Genomic DNA, 22,978 nt, shown 5'->3' with positions numbered 1-22,978 from the left:
TGCGAAAATCCGTACACACTTTCGCAAGGACTGCCGCGAAAGTTTGTTTGAATTTTCGTTTTGCAGAACCTCTCTATTATCAGCTCCCAAGAGCGTGCAACTCCTGATACCCATTCTATGGGGTTCACTCACATCACGTGGTGTTTTGTTTGCGTTGTACGTTTCCAGCCCGTTATTAGCGGCGGAGTAACAAAACTTAAGCGGGATTCACAGAAGCTTTTTTGCGATGCGACACGGGATCTGCGACGCGATCTGCGACGGACGCGTGCGATGCGAACTCGCGAAATACCATTCACAGAAGAAGTCAGTGATGCGACAAAGTCTTGCTGATTTGGCTACGTCACCATGATATTCGCGCGGTTTGATACAACTTGTACAAATTTATAGGCAACTCTTGAACCTTTGTACAACTTTGCTGTAGAAAAGGTCAAAATCGTACACCAAATCGCTTGTCGCATCGCAAAAGTTGAGCCAAGCTCAACTTCTGCGATGGCCCAGTTGCGGCAGTTGCGTGGGGTACGACATGGCTGCGATTTGGGGTTTTCCCGGTTTCGCGTCTGTCGCATCGCGTGTCGCATCGCAAAAAAGCTTCTGTGAATCCCGCTTTACAAAAGAAGCCCTTCCTAACAGAAATCACTGCGCGTATGCAACTCCCCAGCATGATCATGTCAGATATTCGGATTGCGCGCACGCTATTCTTCATCGTACGTAGTACGCACCATACCTAAGACACGTGATGTAAGTTTTCGCCGTCGAAGACCCCATATACAGAGTTGCACACTCTTGGGAGCATACATACTCTTGATCCCATGCACACCAACCACATGTACACATCCCGAGTACCCCCCATGAACACATATCTCGTGCAGACCTGCACACACACACACCTCCAGTGTACACCCCCCCCCCCCCCCCCCACACACACACACTTCTCATCCTCGTCTAATCAAGATATACATAGGATAAAAACACACACATGAACAAACATACGAAAAATGATTTATGGCCAGCCGTATACGTTAGGTTAACACAGCCAGGTTCTAGAGTGTCGATGTGCATCACTCCAGTCTGGACATGTACATCATCAGTGGTTGATCTAAGTATGCTTATACCATGGCAATGGCTAACCTGGCAAGGATTCTTGGCATCTAAATCACTGTTGTGCTACATGCATGTGGCTCCATTTCAGTATGCCATGTATACTTTTATACGCACCAAACACTGTATTTAACATACATATACCCAATCTACAGACAGAACTGTTTCATCCTTTGTGGACTTGTCAGCATACACACACACACATACTGTATACTCTAAAAGTCATTATTCTAACGAGGCGCATATATAACGATTTCCCATAATCGACTAGTTTACGTGTACCAAAGGTAACGATTCTCACTCATTCTCAATGCTCAATAGGACAGTATATCAGACCTTCGTGTAAGAAAAATCCAGGGGAGTGAACAATCACTCTCGCTATCCTCTCAAGGAGAGTGGTGGGAGAGCAGTCCCCAGCATCCCCCCACCCCAGATCGCTCACCTCATCTACCCAAGGCGAGCACAAATCACAATACGGGTTTTTCAACATCTTGCCATACCCCAATCGGATTCAAAACCCAATAGGTGCCAAATTCATTCCGGAAAATTGCCGTACGTCCTACAAATGGAAGCTGTTCGGACCACAACTTCAGTTTCCCTTCATCAATTTTGCAATGAATCTCAGGCATTCTGGAAAGCTACTGCCCTACTGCCATCGCACTACTCCTCCTAGTCCTACTGCTTGCTAGCTAGCTACTTAAAGCCCTCAGATTGGCCTGATGCCAGCTGGGCTGCCAAAACCACGGAAAAAAACTATGGAGCTGCAAAAGTCCCAACTGGCCTCTGCCTGTACAGCCTACTGCTCTTTACTTACTCACTGGACCAGCAGCAGATGCTCCTGCAGACGCTAATGCGGCCTCAGCAGTACTGCCGGGCTGCCCGGAACTTGTCGATGGGTTCCAGCTTGGCCAATAACCTTCTCGCGCTGGCTGGTGGCTCGACGTTACGGATGCATTCAAGGAAGGTGTGGAAGGATACGTCATCACCAGTGCTTAGTGCATCGAGCAATTCCTCATTCTGTGCTGCACGGCCAGTGTTTGATGCAAATAGCTGACTCTGTGCACGCGTAATCAACTTCCTAGCCGCACACTGGCGACGCATATCACCTGGAGTTAGCGTGGAAACCAGGTCAGGCCGAAGTTCTGTGAAGACGTCACTCTCCCATGCTGTCATGTCAGAGAGCTGTTGGTCAAGAGACTCATCTGAAAATGTTGGCACAACACACACACATAGAGAAACAGAATTAGACCTTCGTGTAAGAAAAATCCATGAGAGTGAACAATCACTCTTGCTATCCTCTCAAGGAGAGTGGTGGGAGAGCAGTCCCCCCCCCCCAAAGTCGCTCACCATATCTATCCAAGGCGAGCACAATACGGGTTTTTTCAACATCTTGCCATACCCTAATCGGATTCAATACCCAATAGCTGCCAAATTCGTTCTGGAAAATCATGAAAGCTGTTCGGACCACGCCTTTAATTTCCCTTCATCAATTTGGACGATGACACGCGCAATAGGTTCCTTTTTTCTTCTCCTCCCCTTCTCCCTTCCTTGCCGTGGTTGGCTAACACCCTCTCTCTTTGTATTGGCCGGTGTTCTCACTGGGCTATGAGATGCTGCAATAAATAAAATAAATAAATAGGAAATTGAGACAATTCGCATCCATGGTAATTTTGTAGTATTCATCGTGGAGCGCTACTTTCTTCTGTAGCTAACCGCTCAAGACCTGTGCCTGACGTCGCACAGGTCTATGCATGCCCGGACTGTCACACAACAGAGGGAAATCCTTTAGGTCAAAATAATAATAATTGGCACCCAAGTGCGGAAGTGAAAATTTGCAACGGTACGTAAAATACCTTGCGAGTACCGTAACTCCACTATTCGACCTCGGATCGACTTTCGATTAGTTGGAGCCGACAACTGAGAACCTTCTAATACGAATAGACCTTTCGAGTACTCGATTCCGTTCAGGGAAAGCCGAGTTACGAAATATTTGAGTGTTTGCAGTATGCACTTCACAGTGATGCGGATACGCTCGAAATTCTCAAGGCGCGCGACACACACACGCACACACACACACGTTCACACACACACACACACACACACACACACACACACACAGATGCAACGTATACATGTACACACACAGGTGGGCACGCACACACGGTTTGTTGCAGAAGTTTATTGTCGCCACTGAAACAAACATGGTTCATTTCGTACTCGGACGGACCCCTCGCTCCTCCAAAACGAACACAGTTTGCAATGCTGGACACCACAAATCAAGATGAGCGTTAGCATGCTAACGCGAGTTAGCAGCCAGCCCAGCGAGCTGGCCCAACCTGCACCCATGCGCGAGTCACGTGGGCACGCGCCCTTCAATATCCTGTACAATGTCTCTTTCATGTCATTGCTGTTTGGACTTTCGAGCGTGCAACTTGCGGAACAGGTGTTCCTGAAACAATTTCCTTTCGTTAGACTTTCAAGCTGGCATTCTCGTATCTCTGCGTTTCAATTCAGACTTCATTGACGCCTGTTGGTGCCTGTTGGTGCCTGAAACAATGTCGTCGTCTACAGTGGAACGTCGACTGTGGTTTTTTAGCTTGCGCCATCATCAGGTTTCCTGAAATGAAGTACCTCCACGCGATCTCAGCGACCCTTGTTTGTGCCTTGAAACAATGTCGTCGTCACCAACCGGCGTCCAGCCTCTCCGGATCGCCTCGCTCTACCTGGCTCCGCCGCCCGCCTACTGCGAACGCAGCGACGGCCGCCACGCAGCACCACCACTGCAACAGCAGGCGCGAGCCTGACGATCGTAATTCGTATCCAGAGAGGCGAGTTCGTGGACTTTGATTTTCTGTTGGAAGTAACAACGGGAGTTGTCCACTGCCGTCACCAACGCCACCCAGCTTCTCCTCGCTCTACTTGGATCCGTATCGCCGCTCGCCGCCAGCAGGCCGGACCCTACTGGGAGCCCGGTGCAGTGACGACCGCCATATGCGCATGCAGCACCAACAGCAGGTGAACCTGACTGTCCTATACGGGCCCTTCTCGATCGCGTCCAGAGAGGCGAGTTCGTGGACTTCGATTTCCTGCTGCCCGATACAGTTGCAGTCAGTCCAGCTCCGGCGACGTTCCAACTCCGTAGCCCCTCATATGTTGCTCTTCTGGCGCACTAGCATTTATTTGAATCCGAACCCAGAACTGCGCTTCGTAGGCTGCATGACGGTATCACTTGAGTTGAGACCTGGACAGTGTTCATGAATGGTCTGTGTTCCACTGTTCCTCACCGCGTTTCACGAGTGCCTGTGGACGTATTTGGCCACGATCGTCGCGGCCAATCGCCAGTTTTTGCCACCTAGAAACTGGACGTTATCAATACTCAATCTGCGGACAACTGTTTCGTCCTTTGTGGACTCATCAGCGCAGCACAGAGGGAATTAAGCCGAACCTGATAGCAATGGAAAATAAAATAAATCTCCAAAGCCAGGTTATCAATATCAACTTGTGGCAACTGCGCCTCGCGGTGTACTGGAACAGCACGACCCGCCTGCCAGCAGTGCAGCTCAGTGCACTCGCCAGCATTTCCGTGCGCATTTCGTCCTACTCACCAGTACAGATCCGCATCACGTACCGCAACCGTATGCCGCTACTACGAGTACGGCGCTTGCACGCGTCAGCTCAGGCAGTGCTACCTCCAGTGCCGACAGGAGCATCCCAGGGCAAAGTGTAAGGCCTCATCAGTAACTGTGTAAGCACTCAGTTTCTCACTTCTCAAAATTACTGGACTCACATCCTGACCCTATGCTCCGGAGGTATGTTGCACATGGTCGTAATTGTGGGGTTGTGGTAGGTTTCATCGGCAACCACTCAACTAACTGGGATCCATTGAATTTAACACGGTCACATGCTAACCCAGATTATATTTCTGCGCAACGATCCGTTTCTTGCAGCAGGCTTGAAACAGCTGGCCGATCCGTTTCTTGCAGCAGGCTTGAAACAGCTGGCCCGTGTTCTTCACCCCCTTTCTCGCCTCTGTGCTGTTCCGGCGTAGATGCGGTTCCTAGACGAACGGGAAGTTACACACGACACACCCTTTGTAAAGCCTGGAGGGTCGAAGTGTCAACGATTACATTCCAGCAGACCGTGTCTCTCCACAATGTCAAGATGACAATGCTGCAAACTTGATTAGACAATTGCTCGCCCCGCTGTATCTTGCTAAGCTCAATGTTAAAAGTGCATTCTGCCGAATTCCCGTCTGCCCGGAGGAGTGGCCCTTGTCGAACCGCTGGCAGGATCAATACTGTTATGAGAGCGTCCTGCCCTTCAGACTGTACTACGCTCCAGGCCAGCTATATGGAACTCTGTCACATCCGCCAGTGAATGGATTGTGTGCGGGCAGTTCGCACTCCCACGCCTGTTGCATTACGGGGAATACCTCAATTAATGTTACTTCCTCAATGCATGCTCTGGACTTTACCTCGCCAGCAACTCGCTATTCTGCTCCGAGCGTTTACATACCTCGGTGTTTCTCTGGCCCCAGCAAAAGTGGAGGGTCCAGCTCAAGTCCTGACGTTATTGGCATCTTCCCATTACGGAAAATACCTCGACTAACGTTTCTGCCTCCATGCATGCTCTGGACTTGTGTTAGCTCGCCAGCAACTCGCTACCCGGCGCCGTGCGTTTACATACCTCGGTGTCTCTCTGGCGTCGGCAAAAGTGCTTCCTCGATGTATGCTCTGGACCTGTGTTAGCTCGCCAGCAACTCGCTACTCGGCGCCGTGCGTTTACATACCTCGGTGTTTCTCTGGCGTCAGCAAAAGTGGAGGGTCCAGCCCACGTCCTGACGTTTATCGGCGTCATCCTGGACACCCGCGCGCTCACATCAGTCTGCCGATGGACGAACTTGCCAAGCTTCACGACCTCCTACGGGCCACTCTCAACACAGCTTCAACTACCCAATGTCAACTCGAGTATCTTCTGGGAAAGCTCTCGTTTGCTACAAGAGTGATAGTCCCAGGACGCACATTGCAGATTGTGGTCACTTGCCAACTGGTACCGGCAGCCGTATTACCTGATCAAGCTCTCCGAAGAGTGCCTCAAATACCTTCGCTGATGGCCTTAGCTCCTGGAATAGTAGAACGGCCGGTCCTTCTTCCTACACCCTAAGTGGACGCCGTCCCCCAACTTGCTGCTATTCACTGATGCAAGTGGTGCACTTGGCTGGTACGCAAACAATTGCAACCGGGGATAGGGCAATGGACAGTCAATCAAGCAGACCAACCAATCGCAAAGAGTGGTTTGCAATTGTGGCAGCACCTGGAAAAGCTAGCGGCACCAGCAGCAGATGCCAATCGATCGGCTTTGCAGCAACTGCGAAAATCTTGCTCATCAGTTGTGGCTATGGCCTGGCGTCATACACCGGCCACTCGTTTCGAATCAGCTGCCGGACTCGATATTCAGAGAGGCGGGAAGGTGGAAAGCCATGTCTGCCCGAGTAACATTCAGAGGCCACCAGCAGCCAAAGCATGGGTGGCTGTGGCAATGGCCTCAGCCCACGATATCGAGTTCCTGTTAGTCAATCGTTACCGAGCTTGCACTGCTTACAAATATCACAGGTAGCTGCACTTTGTGATCCGCTCTGGGAGTGCCGATTTATGGAATATATGCTCTCAACTGGTTATGCATCTCTATATATCTAGCATTTGGCGGCTCTATTCAGAGTCATTGGCGGCTCCATGCGGAGGCATTGGCGGCTCCATGCGGAGTCATTCGGCGGCTCCATGCGGAGTAATTGGCAGCTCCATGCGGAGTAATTCGGCGGCTCCATGCGGAGTCATTTGCTGGCTCCATGCGGAGTCAATTGCCGGCTCCATGCGGAGTCATTCGCCGGCTCCATGCGGAGTCAGTCGCCGGCTCCATGCGGAGTCATTTGCCGGCTCCATGCGGAGTCATTCGCCTGCTCCATGCGGAGTCATTTGCCGGCTCCATGCGGAGTCATTTGCCGGCTCCATGCGGAGTCATTTGCCGGCTCCATGCGGAGCCATTCGCCTGCTCCAAGCGGAGTCATTTGCTGGCTCAGCTGCGAGCCATTATACCAGTTGCTCGAATCGGCACTCCCAGCTTAATGCAAAACTCGGTTGCTCTGTTGTGAGGTGGGGGGGGATGCTAAATGAGCGTTAGCATGCTAACGCGAGTTAGCAGCCAGCCCAGCGAGCTGGCCCAACCTGCACCCATGCGCGAGTCACGTGGGCACGCGCCCTTCAATATCCTGTACAATGTCTCTTTCATGTCATTGCTGTTTGGACTTTCGAGCGTGCAACTTGCGGAACAGGTGTTCCCGAAACAATTTCCTTCCCACCCTCCCACCCACTAGCTCAACTCATGTTTCTGGCGCACACATGACGGTATCTGTATAGTCCATGAGAATATATGCTCTCAACTGGTTATGCATCTCTATATATCTAGCATTTGGCGGCTCTATTCAGAGTCATTGGCGGCTCCATGCGGAGGCATTGGCGGCTCCATGCGGAGTCATTCGGCGGCTCCATGCGGAGTAATTGGCAGCTCCATGCGGAGTAATTCGGCGGCTCCATGCGGAGTCATTCGCTGGCTCCATGCGGAGTCAATTGCCGGCTCCATGCGGAGTCATTCGCCGGCTCCATGCGGAGTCAGTCGCCGGCTCCATGCGGAGTCATTTGCCGGCTCCATGCGGAGTCATTCGCCTGCTCCATGCGGAGTCATTTGCCGGCTCCATGCGGAGTCATTTGCCGGCTCCATGCGGAGTCATTTGCCGGCTCCATGCGGAGCCATTCGCCTGCTCCAAGCGGAGTCATTTGCTGGCTCAGCTGCGAGCCATTATACCAGTTGCTCGAATCGGCACTCCCAGCTTAATGCAAAACTCGGTTGCTCTGTTGTGAGGTGGGGGGATGCTAATGCATGTACACGTAGTGCATTGTAGAGCAAGTTATGATTTTTTGACCTCGCACCCTCCTCCTCCTCTGCCACGAACGATGTTCGCTTCAGGACGACAAAATATGACAGCGACCCCATAGCAATTCTATGACAATGTAATGTCAGTTGTCCAGGGCCCAAAACAGAGTCAGAACTGCAGTGTTGGCTGGGATCAAACACCAGCTTGCGGTGAGAAGAGGCTCAAATTTTACATTCTATCCACAGCAGATATGGTCCTGTGCTCATGCAGTGTTGAATACCCGAACGGGAATAGCTAGCTCAAAAAGAAAATAGAACAGCATACGGTTTCCTTGCGACTAAAGGTTCACACGAATGCGGACATCATGCAAAACATCATTTGGAAGTAGCAGATCTGTTTGAATTGTGCATCCAACTAACCTGAAGGAAGAGAGGTCGATCTCGGGTCAAACAGCCTTCCACGTGCATCCTGCAGGTATTGCAAGAGACCAAGTACACGCAAGCACATGCCCACACCCGCATTCACGCACACACACACCCGTACACACCCACACACACCCGCACATGCCCACCCACACCCGCACGCACACACCCGCATTCACGCTCACGCACACACACACACACACACACACACACGCACACACAAATACATGTAAATACACACGAGCAAAAGCACACATGCATGCAAACACGCACACGCACAAGCCATAATCGCCGAAGTCAGAGTAGGCTCAAAATGGTTATCTCCTCATCCACATGACGGGAATACGTGGCAAGTTTTAAGAAAATAGAGAAATGGTGCAACTTTGTGTGTGAAGAACTCTCCTCCTAAACAGAAATAACACATAATTACAACAAGGCCTGGTGGAACTTGTCTCTTGTTCGTGCCCCCCCCCCCCCCCCCCCCACACACAAAAACATATGAACTAAAGCTAGCTTCACGCGCTTCTAACGTAACGTCTTTTGCATAGCTGCGGGAATTCAATCAGGTCAAGTCTCTCACCTGGTCAAGGCCCAGCCAGAACATGGCCTGCTCACGGATCATCTGTATATCCCGCTTCTTTGAACGTGTACACAGTGGGTAGTCTTCAGCCACTAGGGTGGAAGCGTCCAAGGCGTGCGCACAGCTTGGTGCGCAGCAGGTAGATAAGCCATGCTGTAAACACTCCTCGCCCGATGTTTCTCCGCAGGGGCATGGCAATGTGCTGATCACTTTGACCTGCAGGCTCCACTTCCATAGCACTGTGCGCACGATTGCCCGGACATCATCCAGCGTAGACTTTCCGCTGCCGCCGGGTCGGCCCTCGCACTCGACGTACACTTGTAAGCCGTAACGTGTATAGTGCAGGTGCAGCCATGGACAATCGTTCCAGCGAACGCGAACGCTGCACCGTGACAGCGTGGCAGCCGAGCGATTGTGTGACTGCAGCAGCACCTCCACCACGCATTGCCAGTACAGGAACACGGGAAAGTGCATCAACTCATCGCTGTCTGCGTGCTTAAAGGACACGTAGGCACAGGAACAAGGCAGCTGGGGGTCCGTGCCCATGTCCCGGACGATTGCAGGTACAATAAACTCGTGCTCATCCTGCACAATTGCCAGGACTGAGAGCCATTCTAGGATTTCAAAAATGAGCTTGAACCCATCACTGCTTGCTCTGACTGCTTGCCACGCCTTAGCATGGTCGCAGTAAGACTGACCCTCGAACATCTTGTTGAGAGCTTTGCGTGCCAGGGACTCCGTCATGAACCCAGACTTATAGCGCCGCTCTTCGTGCATTGTGATGTCTCGGTCAAGCTTCATGTAGCCAAAGGCATTGACACAGTCCAGGATGAACTGGGGCTCCAGGATGACCGTGTCTTTCAGCTTGAGAGTTGGGAAGTACGCCAGGTGGCCTGCTTCGTGGCAGTACTTCAGCAGCAGCTCTATTTGCCGGTCACTGCAGTCATGTGGAACAGCCTTGACTTGCTTCGCTATGAACTTTGCCTCCTTGAAGGAAATCCAAGGCCACGTGACCTCCTGCTTGAGCGTGTGTATGGTTATGCAGAATCGGAGCCATGGAACAGGGATGTTACGTTGGCTCTCCCGGCAGCGGTCGATGATGGCCTCTCTCAATCGCTGCAGCTCATCTGCTTGTGCTGCACTTCCAGTGGATCTGGTGCTGTCGATTTTGAAGTACGATGTTTCGTTCCAGACAAGCTTCTTATACGGCGAACCTTCGATATTCTTTCGAAGTAGTTTACAAGGATCAGGCAAATCGGTTTTCTTCCACATGTCACTCTGACACCCCACTACAAACACATCTGCAGCACTCTGGTCTGTGCTGCTGTCAGCTTTCGCATTCAGCAGCAGCATGTCGAGCCAGCTTAGCAGCTGGTCTAGGCGAGTCGCATTGGCCGGTAGAGTGGCCCGCTCGATACATTCTTCCTGGCTGAACTGATATTTATCGAGCTTGGGAAGGGTCTCTAGAAGGTCCAGAGAAGAGTTGTATGTGGCAATAAAGGTTGTGTTTTTGGCCATGAAGAGGGGCTGCACGGATTGGTAGACTTGCTGCCCTCCAAGGTCACGGAATGTGATGACGGTATAGTCGGGGATGTTGGCCCGGTCAGAGATGTACTTTACCCGGTCTGCGTTGAGAAATCCTGCGATGGTCTTGTGGATTTCCTCGCGCATTGCTGGCCCGTCGCTGCTGCTGCTGCTGCTGCTGCTACTGCTGTCCTCCATAGGTCCTGCATGGGTCCCAGCCACAGGATCCTCTCCTGCTGGGGCTCTCTCTCTGTCATCTTGTGTTGTCTCTTTGTCTTGGGGATGATTCGAAGTGGATGGTTTGCACATCATGGTGATGACGTAGAGTCGACTCAGAGCATCTGGCATGTCTGGGCATTCGGTGAATCGACAGTCATCAGAGATGCTTGTAGTTGCGTAGGACGTGCGCATGCCGGGCGTGCTGAGTTCATTCTCATCGTGCATCTTCTCAAGCAACGCCTTCAGCAAGCTGGTCTTTCCAACGCGCGCCGCACCAAGTATTGCCACGTGCAGGAAATGGATGACGGTCGTACCGCCCAACCTGGCTGCCTCCTGCTCTGCTGCTTCGAGGTCACTGATACTTCGCAGAACAGCAGTATCTCCTGGGCACAACGATAAGCACAGCACACATCAAAAAATGTTGTGTAACTGCAGGTGACATTTATAGTTTGTTCTTTCTTTTGTATTACTAGCAAGAAATCATACAGTACAGGCAACAGGAATGCAAAACAAGTGAGAGTGCATCTTCACTGCATGCACTCGTATTATGAGAAAGCCCGCTTGACTCGCAAGTTTACGGTCACGGGTGTGTCTGAAAGTCATTGCTTCCCGCAGAATAACCACTCCATCACCGGAATACTGGCAGACAGGAGACAACTGTTATGGTGTTGCTGCAGTTGAGGCACTGGGCTTTATAGAGTCCAGGGGTGTCACACACGGTACCACCAGCACCACCACGCTTGTACCACTTTTCGCCCCGGATGCTGCGCCCAATTCATCCAAAAAACAAGCAATAAAAGAGCACTAAAATGTGCCCTGTTCACCCAAAAATCACTATTTACCAATGTTGCAAAGAATAGCAAAATCACGAACAAATATTCTAACAAATATGAACAGTACGAAAACATGACCACAGCGTTTGTGGAAAACGTCGAGAAAATCCCGATTTGAATTCCGCGACAACAAAATCCGAAGTGGAGTGCGACGCGAGTTGCTGTTCTTGTTCTCCTCGGTAGACTGGACTGTTCTGGATGCAACTCTTTGTTGCAAGTACATGAACGTTTATTCGTTTGAGTTTGGATTCCATGTTGCACTGAGTCTCCTAAAACGGATCGTCAACGGTGTATCGAAGGAAGAGGCTAATGTACTTCGGAGCGGAAGAAGACGACATCCTCGCGTTCCATGCGCAGGATGAATTATTTTGTTTTTGTCTCTCAAAACTCTCCTACACGGAGCTAGCTTTACGATCCGATATCACAAATTTCTACTGACTTGAAATTAAGTAAAGCGGACTGATACGATTCGAAACTAACCGGGAACTGCTACAAACTACAAAGAAGAACATAAGTATTTCTTGCGAAGGTGCAAACTACAAACGGCGCGTAGCTCAAACTTTTGATGCCATTCAACGAAAAGTGTAGTGGATAGTCACTACTGGAGGGTTCATAAAGGCACACTTGTCTGTTGTGAAGTCGGGGGTTCGCCCCGTACATTGCATTTTGCATGGCAAGACAATTTCGGAAAATGCAAAAATGGGTTACGGGGTAACTGTTTCCCATGCCCCCTCCCCTCCCCCCCCCCCCCCCCTACTATTTTGACCTGGCTAGAACCCTGCCATCATATCTTCTTGCTAATGGTACTACTTGGGGACATACAGCTCTATTGCTTCCAACTGGACATTTGCTTCGTTAGTTGCTGCTCATCATGAGCAAGTTGCTGCTAGCGGCCTAGCATTGCTTGCCAGCTCTTCGAGCTTTTGCATTATGAGACCAGTTACTCAAAGTAACACATTGTTTCCAAAGCCAGTCCTTGTTGCCCTGACTGAGTGTGAATATGTGAGGGATTGGATGCTAAATAGTATTCCAATCAGTGATGCACACTAACCCATTTTTCAAGAACAAATACTCTATTGAATACCAAATCTTCGAACGAACGGATAATAGCAACATTTGACGGCACACCGGTCAGTGAAGAGAGTCGGCTGAAACTCCTGGGAGTCACCTTTGACGACACCCTGAGCTACTCCTTCCACCTCCGCTCCCTAGCTTCCCGTGCTAACCAGCGGATTGGCTTCCTGAAGCGAGCGTCTCCCATTCTGGACGCCGAGAGCCGCCAATGCGTCTACAACGGCTTTGTGCGACACACACTCGAGTATTGCCCCTTAGTGTGGATGGGCTCACCCTCGTCCCATCTTAAGAAGCTGGACCAGATCCAGCGAAGGGCCCTCCACATCATCGGAGCAGGTACTTGGCTCCCTAGCCTGGCACTCCGTCGCCTGGTAGCTGCACTTGCCTATACCTACAAGCTCTGCTATCTAGATGCATCCAGCCCTCTGAAGCAGATGCTGCCTAAACCAGCCACTCACCGTGCCCCCGAGACAAGACCTACCCGTCAGTCTCTCCAGCTGCAGGATTCCCATCCATACCAGATGACAACTGGCCTGCCTGCCAACACCCGGAATAGCTGTCTCCAAGGATTCCCTGCTTGCACCGTTGCAACATGGAATGCCCTGCCACCAGACCTGTTCCACCACCCACCCGACCAGCCCCACATGCAAAGCTTTAAGAAAAAGGTGTACCGTCACCTTCTTGCTCAGGACTGGCTCTCTGCTACTGATGCACTTTGAATCTGCTCGCCAACGCTTTCCCTGTTCTTATGAGTGTTCAGCTGCTTACCTTATAACCCTGCTGCCATCATCACCAATATTCTGATTCTCATGCACATATCCCAGAACCTGCTATCCTTCGCAGCCCCCATCACCAAGAGCACTGTGCTCTTCTAACTCCCAGCTCTCTCTCTCTCTCTCTCTCTCTCTCTCTCTCTCTCTCTCTCTCTCTCTCTCTCTCTCTCTCTCTCTCTCTTTCTTCTCTTCTTCTTCCCCCCCCCCTCATCTCCCGATAATTATTAGCCCCCGTTTTCTTTTGACGCGTTTGCTGTGCAGTGAAGCCGAGACCCTAGGTCGGTGGAGCACATCAGACCCCGTCACCACGTCCACGATTCATGCCTGCGATGCTGCACCGCTGCTTTGCATGTCATGATTGGAAGCTGTGGCCTTAGTAAAAAAATAAAAATAAAAAATAAAAATAATAATAATCTAGTGTTCGTTGAAATTTCTTGACGGCCCACAAACTTCTGCATTGCGTCTGTGCTTTTTGTCTGGGATACCTTCGCATCCGTGGCAGCTACAGCCGTCGAGCAAGTAACATGCCGTCAGATAAGATGTTCCCGCATTGAGCTCGTAGTCAAGCCATTGAACTTGAGTTTGCATTGAACTTTTGCACCTCCATCAACTTTCTCGAAGTGCTCCTAAACGGAGCTGCTACGACCAGCTGTGCCAGAAGCCATCACGAAAAACGAACTGGATGTCCAGAACGTTCTTCAAAGTGAAAGAGAGGGGTGAGTTGGACCGCACTAAAGTAGTAAAGAAGAAGGCACCATGGGCTCCCACTTCGCAACAGTACAGTGTGTGCACTGTACTCATACAATTACACGTGCCCTTCGCAACTGTACTACAGTGCCGGCACTCTATTGTTACTACTACTAACTGTCTGGCGAGCGCTCACACAGGCCGGATTCGTCAAGTACACGTACGGTAACCGCTGTACTGTAATCTGTAGCAGCGGCCCTAGCTCTATTGCCGCTAGCGCAGGGTCCACATGTACTCGTACAAAACTAGCATGCATGCCACACATAGAACATGATTGTACAGCTCTTCGAACGAACTTTATTACTATTCGACTATTCGTGTGCATCACTGGTCATGACTCGTAACTTTTTGGCGGAAAAGAAGTTTGAGAATTGATTTGTCACTAACCTGCCTGCAGCTGTTTGGCCTCCTTCATAGAGAGTCAGAAAAAAACAGAGGCACAAATCACACATATGTGTTAGACATTCTCTCTCTCTCTCTCTCTCTCTCTCTCTCTCTCTCTCTCTCTCTCTCTCTCTCTCTCTCTCTCTCTCTCTCTCTCTCTCTCTCTCTCCTCTCCCTCTCTCCCTCTCTCCCTCTCTCCCTCTCTCTCTCTCTCTCTCTCTCTCTCTCTCTCTCTCTCTCTCTCTCTCTCTCTCTCTCTCTCTCTCTCTCTCTCTCTCTCTCTCTCTCTCTCTCTCTCTCTCTCTCTCTCTCTCTCTCTCTCTCTCTCTCTCGCTGGTCGTTCATTTGACCTCGCTGGGCAGTATAGTTTAGGCCCTAGCGGGCAGTATGCTTTTCCCTTGGCGGGCAAGTTGTCGGCCTCGGTGGCTGTTCGTTTGCTCAATAGGCAGTATGATTTAGCCCTCGGTGGGCAGTATATAATCAGCCCATTGTGGGCAGCATGCTTTGGCCCTCGGTGGGTACTATGCTTTATCACTTGGCGGGAAGTTTGCTTTAGCCCTCGGTGGGCAGGCTATTAGCCTCGACGGCCGTTGTGCACCCTCGGTTGGGCAGTATCCTTTAGCCTTCGGTAGGCAGGTTGCTGGCCTCGGCGGCCATTCGCACGCCCTCGATTGGGCTATACACTTATTCTTGCGCCCTCGGTCGGGCTATAATCATGCGCCTTCGGTCGGGCTATAATCATGCGCCCTCGGTCGAGCTATAATCATGCGCCATTGGTCGGGCTATAATCATGCGCCCTCGGTGGAGCTATAATCATACGCCCTCGGTCGGGCTATAATCATGCGCCCTCGGTCGAGCTATAATCATGCGCCCTCGGTCGGGCTATAATCATGCGCCGTGGGGCTAAAATCATGCTCCCTCGGTCGGGCTACAATCATGCGCCCTCTGTCGGACTACAATCACGCGCCCTCGGTCGGGCTATAATCATGCGCCCTCGGTAGGGCTATAATCATGCGCCCTCAGTCGGGCTATAATCATGCGCCCTCGGTCGGGCTATAATCATGCGCCCTCGGTCGGGCTACAATCATGCGCCCTCGGTCGAGCTATAATCATGCGCCCTCGCTTGGGCTATACGCTTCTTCGCGCGCCCTCGGTTGGGCCGTATGCTTTAACTCTCGATGGGTAAGCTGTTGGCCTCGGCGGCCATTCATGCGCCTGCAGCAGGCAGGTTACTGGCCACGTCGGCCATTTGTGCGCCCTTGGTGGGCAGTATGCTAACGGCCCACGGCGGGCAGGATTACTTAGCCCTCAGTTGGCTGGCTGTTGGCTTTGCTAGCCGCTTGTGCCACCGGTCCACGGTGGGCAGATGCAGGCTAGCCCTCGGTGGGCCGTTCGTGCGTTTGCCCCCGGTGGGCAGTGTGAATCACTGACGATCAAATGTGATGATGTGACTCAACTATTATCGTTTGTTTTCTTGGAACTGGTCTATCATCACATACTATTATCTTTAATCAAATTGAAGTCATGGCAACCCCCAAACCTATGTGTTGATTGCTTGTGAGTGAGTGCGTGAGCACGTCGTTGTACGCACAGACGGGGCGTGGGAGTGTCTGCAATTATGTTTGTGCACATGAATGTGTGTGTGTGTGTGTGTGTGTGTGGGTGTGTGTGTGTGTGTGTGTGCGTGCGTGTGTGCGTATGCAGAGGTATGCCCGCAGACCTGGGTGTGTACCCGTGGGCCTGGGTTTTAAATTTTTAAATTCCCGTTTGAAAAAATATCCCACACACTACATTTGCAGCGCGCACTTTCAACATCGGCACTTTTGCTCGTGTGCAAAGTATAATCGTGAGCACAAGGGCCCCGGCCAAGTTCAAAAATTAGTTGCAAGCGTGTGTCCAAGTTAATCGTATGCGAGTTAATATCCTTGGAAACGGTACGATAAATTTGAGTTTGCACGTCGTGTGAATGGCCTACTTCCTCCGTTAACAAAAACTTCGTGATGGATTTTTGAGAGACTGGTTTGCACACAAACTGCTGTGAAATGAGTCGCAATCACTTTCTTGGCCTTCCCTGGCATGCCATGAAAAAGGTACGATGCAAGGTAAGTGACCTTTCACAACAAGCGAGCGGAATCGATAGTTGAGCTGTGGCAACATAGGTGAGGACAGTAATGGCGAGCGAAATTGAAATATCACTTCTCCGAGGGGGGTAATACGCTGCTTGGCCTCTCTACTACTCTAGCACTGAGTTTGAGAGCGATGGAACAAAGCAGCGAGCCCACACAATGAGCGAGTGAACAAGGAGGTGCTCCGATCGCACGGCGCAATGAAATAATTCTGAACTCAGGTTCTTGTTCAACCTGCGCAAAGCCCAGATTTGAATGCTGATGACCGTGCATTCTTTCAGAAGTCTGCAGTCCGACGCAAGTCTCGTGGCTAAAGAAAGTCGACTGGACTTGCTAGCCGCTGCCGTTCAGTGCTGGCAGGGTATCAATCACAGAAAATGGAATCAGTTTGGCTGTGCCTTTAGTAGTCCTTTACTCCTCGTTTCGCGGAGTTCTGGAGAGCAAAGATGAAACCAGGGAGTCGTAAAATATTTTTTACGACTCCCTGGTGGAAACGAGTAATCACCACCGCGGCGGATCACGCAGCTTGAAAGCACACTTACTTCAACGACGGCGACATCAAGTTCAGCCAAGTGTGATCAAAGAAGCCGAGGCAAGGCTGAAACGAGCTGAACAACGACTCGAACAAGATGACGACTCGCGCGCAGCAGATGACGGCAGCGAACCAGGGTCAAAATGAGTCGAGCAAAAGCGACGCAAACTGAACTATCTGCTCATTCTGCCAATAGTTTCTCTTGTAAAGATGCTGTACATAGGCTGAACTACCTTCGTCCAGTGATTTGCAGGCGATACAAACTGTTCTTGACCTATTCTAAGCGTTTTCCTATCGTTCAAAATCCATCACGAACTTTTTGTTAACGGAGGAAGTACTTTGTCCGCCAAGTTAAAATTGCCACTTATCTTCACTCTTGTCTCAAAACGAAAATACAAATATTCGAAGCATGCCACGATCAGAAAACGCTATGTATAAGATACTTTACACGTCAGAAAGCAACTCAGCCGAAAATCCTAGCAAGTTACACATCCTCCTCACCACTATCGTCGCTGGAGGAAGAGCTGAAAACATTCAGATGCTGCTCGTTTCATAGCTTGTTCCGCTTCTCCTCGTCTCGAATCACGCTCAAAGGCAGTCACCTGTCGTGCATGTCATCTTGCCGCTCAGAAGCAAGACTCTCAATACGCATCGAGCGCGTCCTGGAATCTGTACAAAAGTCTAGAGCTCGTACAGAGTCGATCGTTTCTTTCGCAGTGCAATCAATGGCGCTCAAACACCAACGGCCCGTGCAACCTCTTTTGGACGACCCCTAATGAAAACTGTACAAGCTCACGCGCCCACAGACTCGTAGCACATGCCTCGTACGGTATGACTCATCATCTCCAGAAAAGTCAACAAAACGAAACATTCCGCCATGGCCAGACCAAGCGGAGTTACACACTCTCGTGTTTATGTAATCTTGATCTCATAGACAGCTGTACAAATGTAGGACATGGTGGTGGTAGGTGCACCTCACGTGACTCACGTGACACCTAGTCACTGCATAGTTCAACCAATCAAATGTACGACACGCTGCAACGAAATTCAGTCACTCACAGTCAAGTCTATTCAACATACCTTTGTCATGACCCGGACTCGACTCGTCGTGAAAGCGACCACGCAATGAGATTCAGCAGCCAAAAGCTGGGCTCCGAAATATTCTAGAGTTCTGTAAGAACCATGATTAGTCCCGCGAAGGATTTGGCACTTTCGTTAGTTGAGCAATCATGGCTTACAACTCGTGGCCTAGAGTCGCAAGTGTTGTCGTACGTCGGCAACACCTTCAGTACAAGTCGTCAGCATTGTACTCACTACACTGTTGAGCTTGAGGGGACCCTGCTTAGTCCTGCAAGGGAGCTGATACCTTTGTTAGTCGAGCAAGTACGGCACCTCTTCTCGCGTCCTACGACGTAAAGGGTCCTGCAAGTGCTTCGCGCACTGCGGACTCCGTTATCCCTTTTTTGGGAGAGGTCACGGCTTGACCGTGCAGCGCCCTACGGGGTAATGAGAGGGAAGAGCCTACGGGGCAGAAGATGAAGGTGACCCAATCAAGTCACCGTACGAAGGCGGCGCGCTCTAGCTGCGGCAACATTCCGACAGCGTACTCCAGGCTCCGTCGCACGATCGCGTACGAGTACCCTCGGACTTTACTGATAGTTGTAATTCTTTCCTGTAATGTGGGTGAGCGAGCTCCCCGAAGCTATACTAAGCTATACTAATATTTCATACAAATTATTATATACAATTATACTATATCTAAAATCACATAAAAGCCACCTTCTTCCAACAAATAAAGATATCTTCTGATCGCTTCCCTTCAACCTCTGACTACCTTGTGTGAGCCGGAAAACAGGTGAGCTACTTATCTGCTTGAATCAACTATATTGGTCGTCTACCTGGTGCCACTAGATTATTATTATTATTATTATATATTTGAGGATTTCCCAAAGACGTAGTCTAAATTGAAGGGAGTTCCAGATGGATCACCGGCCATGACATTTGGTGCTGTGACCAGGATCCAAGTTGCGTCTTGCTGTTGCTCCGGCAGAGTAGTCGTAACTCGGTGTGCACTGGTCCATGCTGAACTCTGAGCTCTTGTTTACTCGAGCACGCAGAGGTGTGAATTTGATGTCGATTTCACGAGGCTGCATGCAGTTCTCAAGTGGAGTCGGAAGCGAACTGTTTTGTTCTGTTCTGGCCTTGGTCCGTTCAGTTGAACACTCTGTCTGAGTGCGTGCACATGGAACGTGAACTCGTTCTGTTTTGTAGCTGTTGCTATCAGTTGGCGTGCCAACTTGTTCCGGAAGACCTGGCGAAAGTCGGTCATGCCGCCGACGAGAGTTTCGACTCCCGCACCACTTGTTGGTCTGAGATATGTGTCAGCTGCACTCGATTTGCGGTGTAGACGGCGCATTGTTCGAACCCACGGAGGTTCTTGCAAGGACGTGCAATGAGGAAACTCTGCTGTTTTGTCAGCGCTTGCACAGAAACTGCTCGAGAAGCGAAATGCTTTTAGGCTTTTTGAGTCGTCTTGCAGTGGCAGGATCGATGACTGCATGAAGCTTAGCTTCTACGTTGCCCTCAGCTGCAGTTGAGGAGTGTTGCTGTTCTTTTTGAACTTTGACGGTTCAAAAACAGTCAAGAGGACTATGTCCTTGTCGTGTGACGGAGTCACGAAGCCAGATTTCGAAACTGGGCGCACCAGTTGAGATGCTGGCTGAAACGATGATACAGTAACAAGTTCTGCAGAGAGCTTGAACAACTGCTGATTTGAGTTCGTTGATGCGGATCTCGAATGTTTTGATTGGAGTGTGATGGAAATCACTAGTGAGCTGATGCCCACCTGAAACCAGCATTTCTGTGTTGGACGATGCCTGTTTGGTGTCGGATATGTCGCGACGTCCGCACCCTGTGGTGTTTCGTCACGTACTGAGTATGATGTTGGTTACTGGTTCTGACATTGGACGCGATGTGCTGTCCCAATTCCTTGCGAGATCACTTCGGGTGATGGAGGAGTGCATTTTTAAAAGCTTCTAAAGCTGATGTCGTTCCGCCGAGCCATGATGGTGATGGCAAACGAGAGCACGTTCTTCGCTTGCGGAGGCGTGAAGTGATACTCCCCTGTCGGAGGTGACGGTTAACGCCGTGCTAGACACGTCGGAAGGGTTGCCGACCTGTGCCTTGACGATACCTGATGGGTGTTTTCAAGGAATGAATGATGTCATGATGGCGCATGCGCTAGTGAGCCCTACGGTGGATGGTGTTCCCGTACGGGTGTTGAATTACTCTGACGAGGCAGTGGCTCTAGAGAGGGCAATGCAGATTGGTCGGTTAGAACCAATATCTGAGGTCGTGAGTATCGTGACCGAAGACACTCTGGCTGATGGCCAGGGAGAGGAATCAGTTCAAATAGCTGAGACGGAGGACTCTCTCGGGGTCTGGAAGCAGTTGCGCATTGGCGCAAGATGTCCGGTTGTGGACCCCCGGAAAGGTTGGAAGAGGACGAACTCATCCATGGAACCTTTGAGGTTGGGCGAGGACGAACTCGACCCTGGAGCCTGTAGGTTGGACGAGCTGGACTCGATCCTGGAGCCTAGGTGTGTGGACGAGCTGGGACTCGGACCTGGAACACACGGAAGTGGGGGTCGGAAGAGATGGTAATGAGACATCTCTGGGACAATCTGGTATCTCCTGCGAGGAGATCCACTGCTTGCAAGCCTTAGTGCTTCGGTATCGAGATGCGTTCGCTTTGAACCCATCTGAGCTTGGTCGCACTTCGGTGCTACACCACACCATTGAGACACGTGATCGTGGTCCTGTTGCACAGGCTGCTAGGCGTATGCCATGGAACTCTCGTGAAACTGCTCGCGAGCTTGTTGAAGATATGAAACGGCAAGGGCTAGTGGAAGACTCTACTAGTCCTTGGTCGTCACCTATCGTTCTTGTCAAAAAGAAGGATGGATCGACACGATTCTGTGTTGATTATCGCAAGCTGAATGCTATTACAGAGCGGGACCCGTATCCCCTTCCACGAATTGAGGAGACGCTTGGCGCTCTGGACGGTGCGAAATATTTTTCCACCCTAGACCTGTGTGCAGGGTACCACCAACTGCCTATGGCAGAAGAGGACAAAGAGAAGACTGCCTTCTCTACCCCTGATGGACACTATCAGTTCAATGTGATGCCCTTTGGGGTATGCAACGGGCCTAGCTCGTTCCAACGCTTGATGAGTTCCGTTCTCAAGGAACAGCAGTGGCAAATCTGCTTGATATATCTTGATGATATCATCGTGTTCAGTCGTTCGTTTCACGAACACTTGCAACATCTCGAGGCTGTGTTTCAGCGGCTTATTGCAGCGAACTTACGCCTGAAACCCTCCAAGTGTTTCTTGCTACGTAAGCAAGTTGAGTTCCTGGGACATATTGTCTCAGACAGCGGTGTTCACACCCACCCAGCGAAGGTTGAGAAAATCGTTGCTTGGGACTCTCCGGAGAACGTGGCAGAAGTGCGTGCATTTCTGGGCTTTTGCGGATATTACCGGAGGTTCATAAAAGACTTCTCGGGTATTTGCAAACCATTGTCAGCATTGACACAGCAGGGACGTTCATTTAATTGGACCGACGAATGCGAGGCTGTTTTTACAGCTCTGAAGCAGAAATTCACAGACACTCCAATATTGGCTTACCCCCGGTTTGGTAGTGATGCACCTGCCTTCATCCTCGATGTGGATGCAAGCGGTAACGGCTTGGGCGCTGTCTTGTCACAGTGTGATGAAAACGGAGTCGAAAGACCTGTGGCGTTCGCCAGTCGATTGATCAGTAGTGCAGAACGACGTTATGCATCTACAAAAAGCGAACTACTGGGTGTAGTCTGGGCCTTGCGCCATTTCCGCTGTTACCTTTTGGGTAAGCGTTTTGTGATTCGAACGGATCATAAAGCTCTGTTGCACTTGGCGACATTCAAAGATCCTTCGGCAATCATTGCTCGTTGGATGGAGTTCATGCATCAATTTGACTATGATGTGCAATACCGCCAAGGTAAAGCACATGCAAATGCTGACGGATTATCCCGCCAGAAATCCAAGTCAGCAACTATTGTGGCTGCAGTCGTAGATACGACTATTCCAACACCGTTTATCCAACGGGAGGACTGGACTATGCTAAATTGGGCTGACGCCCAAAAGGCAGACACTGATCTCGCACTCCTGCGAGAATGCTTAAACTTAAACCCTGAAGATGTCAATTTGACGGGGGCAAGTCCCACTCTGCGCAAGTATTGGCAGGGACGCCAATTTCTTTCCATTCGGGAGGGAGTGATTGGGCGATCATGGTGCGACTCAAGCACGGCAGAACGCACATTTCAGATTTTGGTACCTGCAGGAATGCGGCCCAAAATCCTGAAAGAGTACCATGACTTTTTGGGTCATGTGGGAAGAAAGCGGACATTGGCGCTGCTTCGGACCAAACTGTACTGGCACGGAATGAAACGTGACGTTGAAGACTGGAATGGGACTTGCGAGTCTTGTTCGAGGCGCTCTCGGCCTGTCAGGCGGGGACGTGGTGCACCTTTGGAGGTGTTTTGGAGCGGGTATCCGTTCGAAAGGATAGCCATGGATCTGATTCCGGGCTTACCTGAAACAGCAAACGGGAACAAACACATTCTCGTCATTGTGGATTATTTCACAAAATGGGTCGAAGCCTACCCACTACGTATTATGGATGCTGCGACCATAGCGT

General features: G+C 50.7%; 1 protein-coding gene across 1 annotated transcript in view; it reads right to left on the bottom strand.

Annotated features, from left to right (window-relative positions):
• LOC135825942 (uncharacterized) overlaps positions 1-22,978 on the bottom strand; it is a 39,237-nt gene that overhangs the window by 13,517 nt on the left and 2,742 nt on the right. The window contains exons 3-6 of the mRNA XM_065338585.1: positions 14,586-14,607; positions 9,029-11,154; positions 8,446-8,494; positions 1,913-2,300 (exon numbers count right to left, since the gene is read on the bottom strand). Coding sequence (XP_065194657.1) covers positions 1,957-2,300; positions 8,446-8,494; positions 9,029-11,154; positions 14,586-14,607 — 2,541 coding nt within the window. The 3' untranslated portion in view covers positions 1,913-1,956. The remainder of the gene's footprint in view (positions 1-1,912; positions 2,301-8,445; positions 8,495-9,028; positions 11,155-14,585; positions 14,608-22,978) is intronic.

Source organism: Sycon ciliatum, chromosome 10, assembly GCF_964019385.1.
Source record: "Sycon ciliatum chromosome 10, ocSycCili1.1, whole genome shotgun sequence".
NCBI lineage: Eukaryota > Metazoa > Porifera > Calcarea > Leucosolenida > Sycettidae > Sycon > Sycon ciliatum.
Note: the sequence above shows the minus strand (reverse complement) of the source record. Positions and strands in the feature narration are given on the sequence as shown.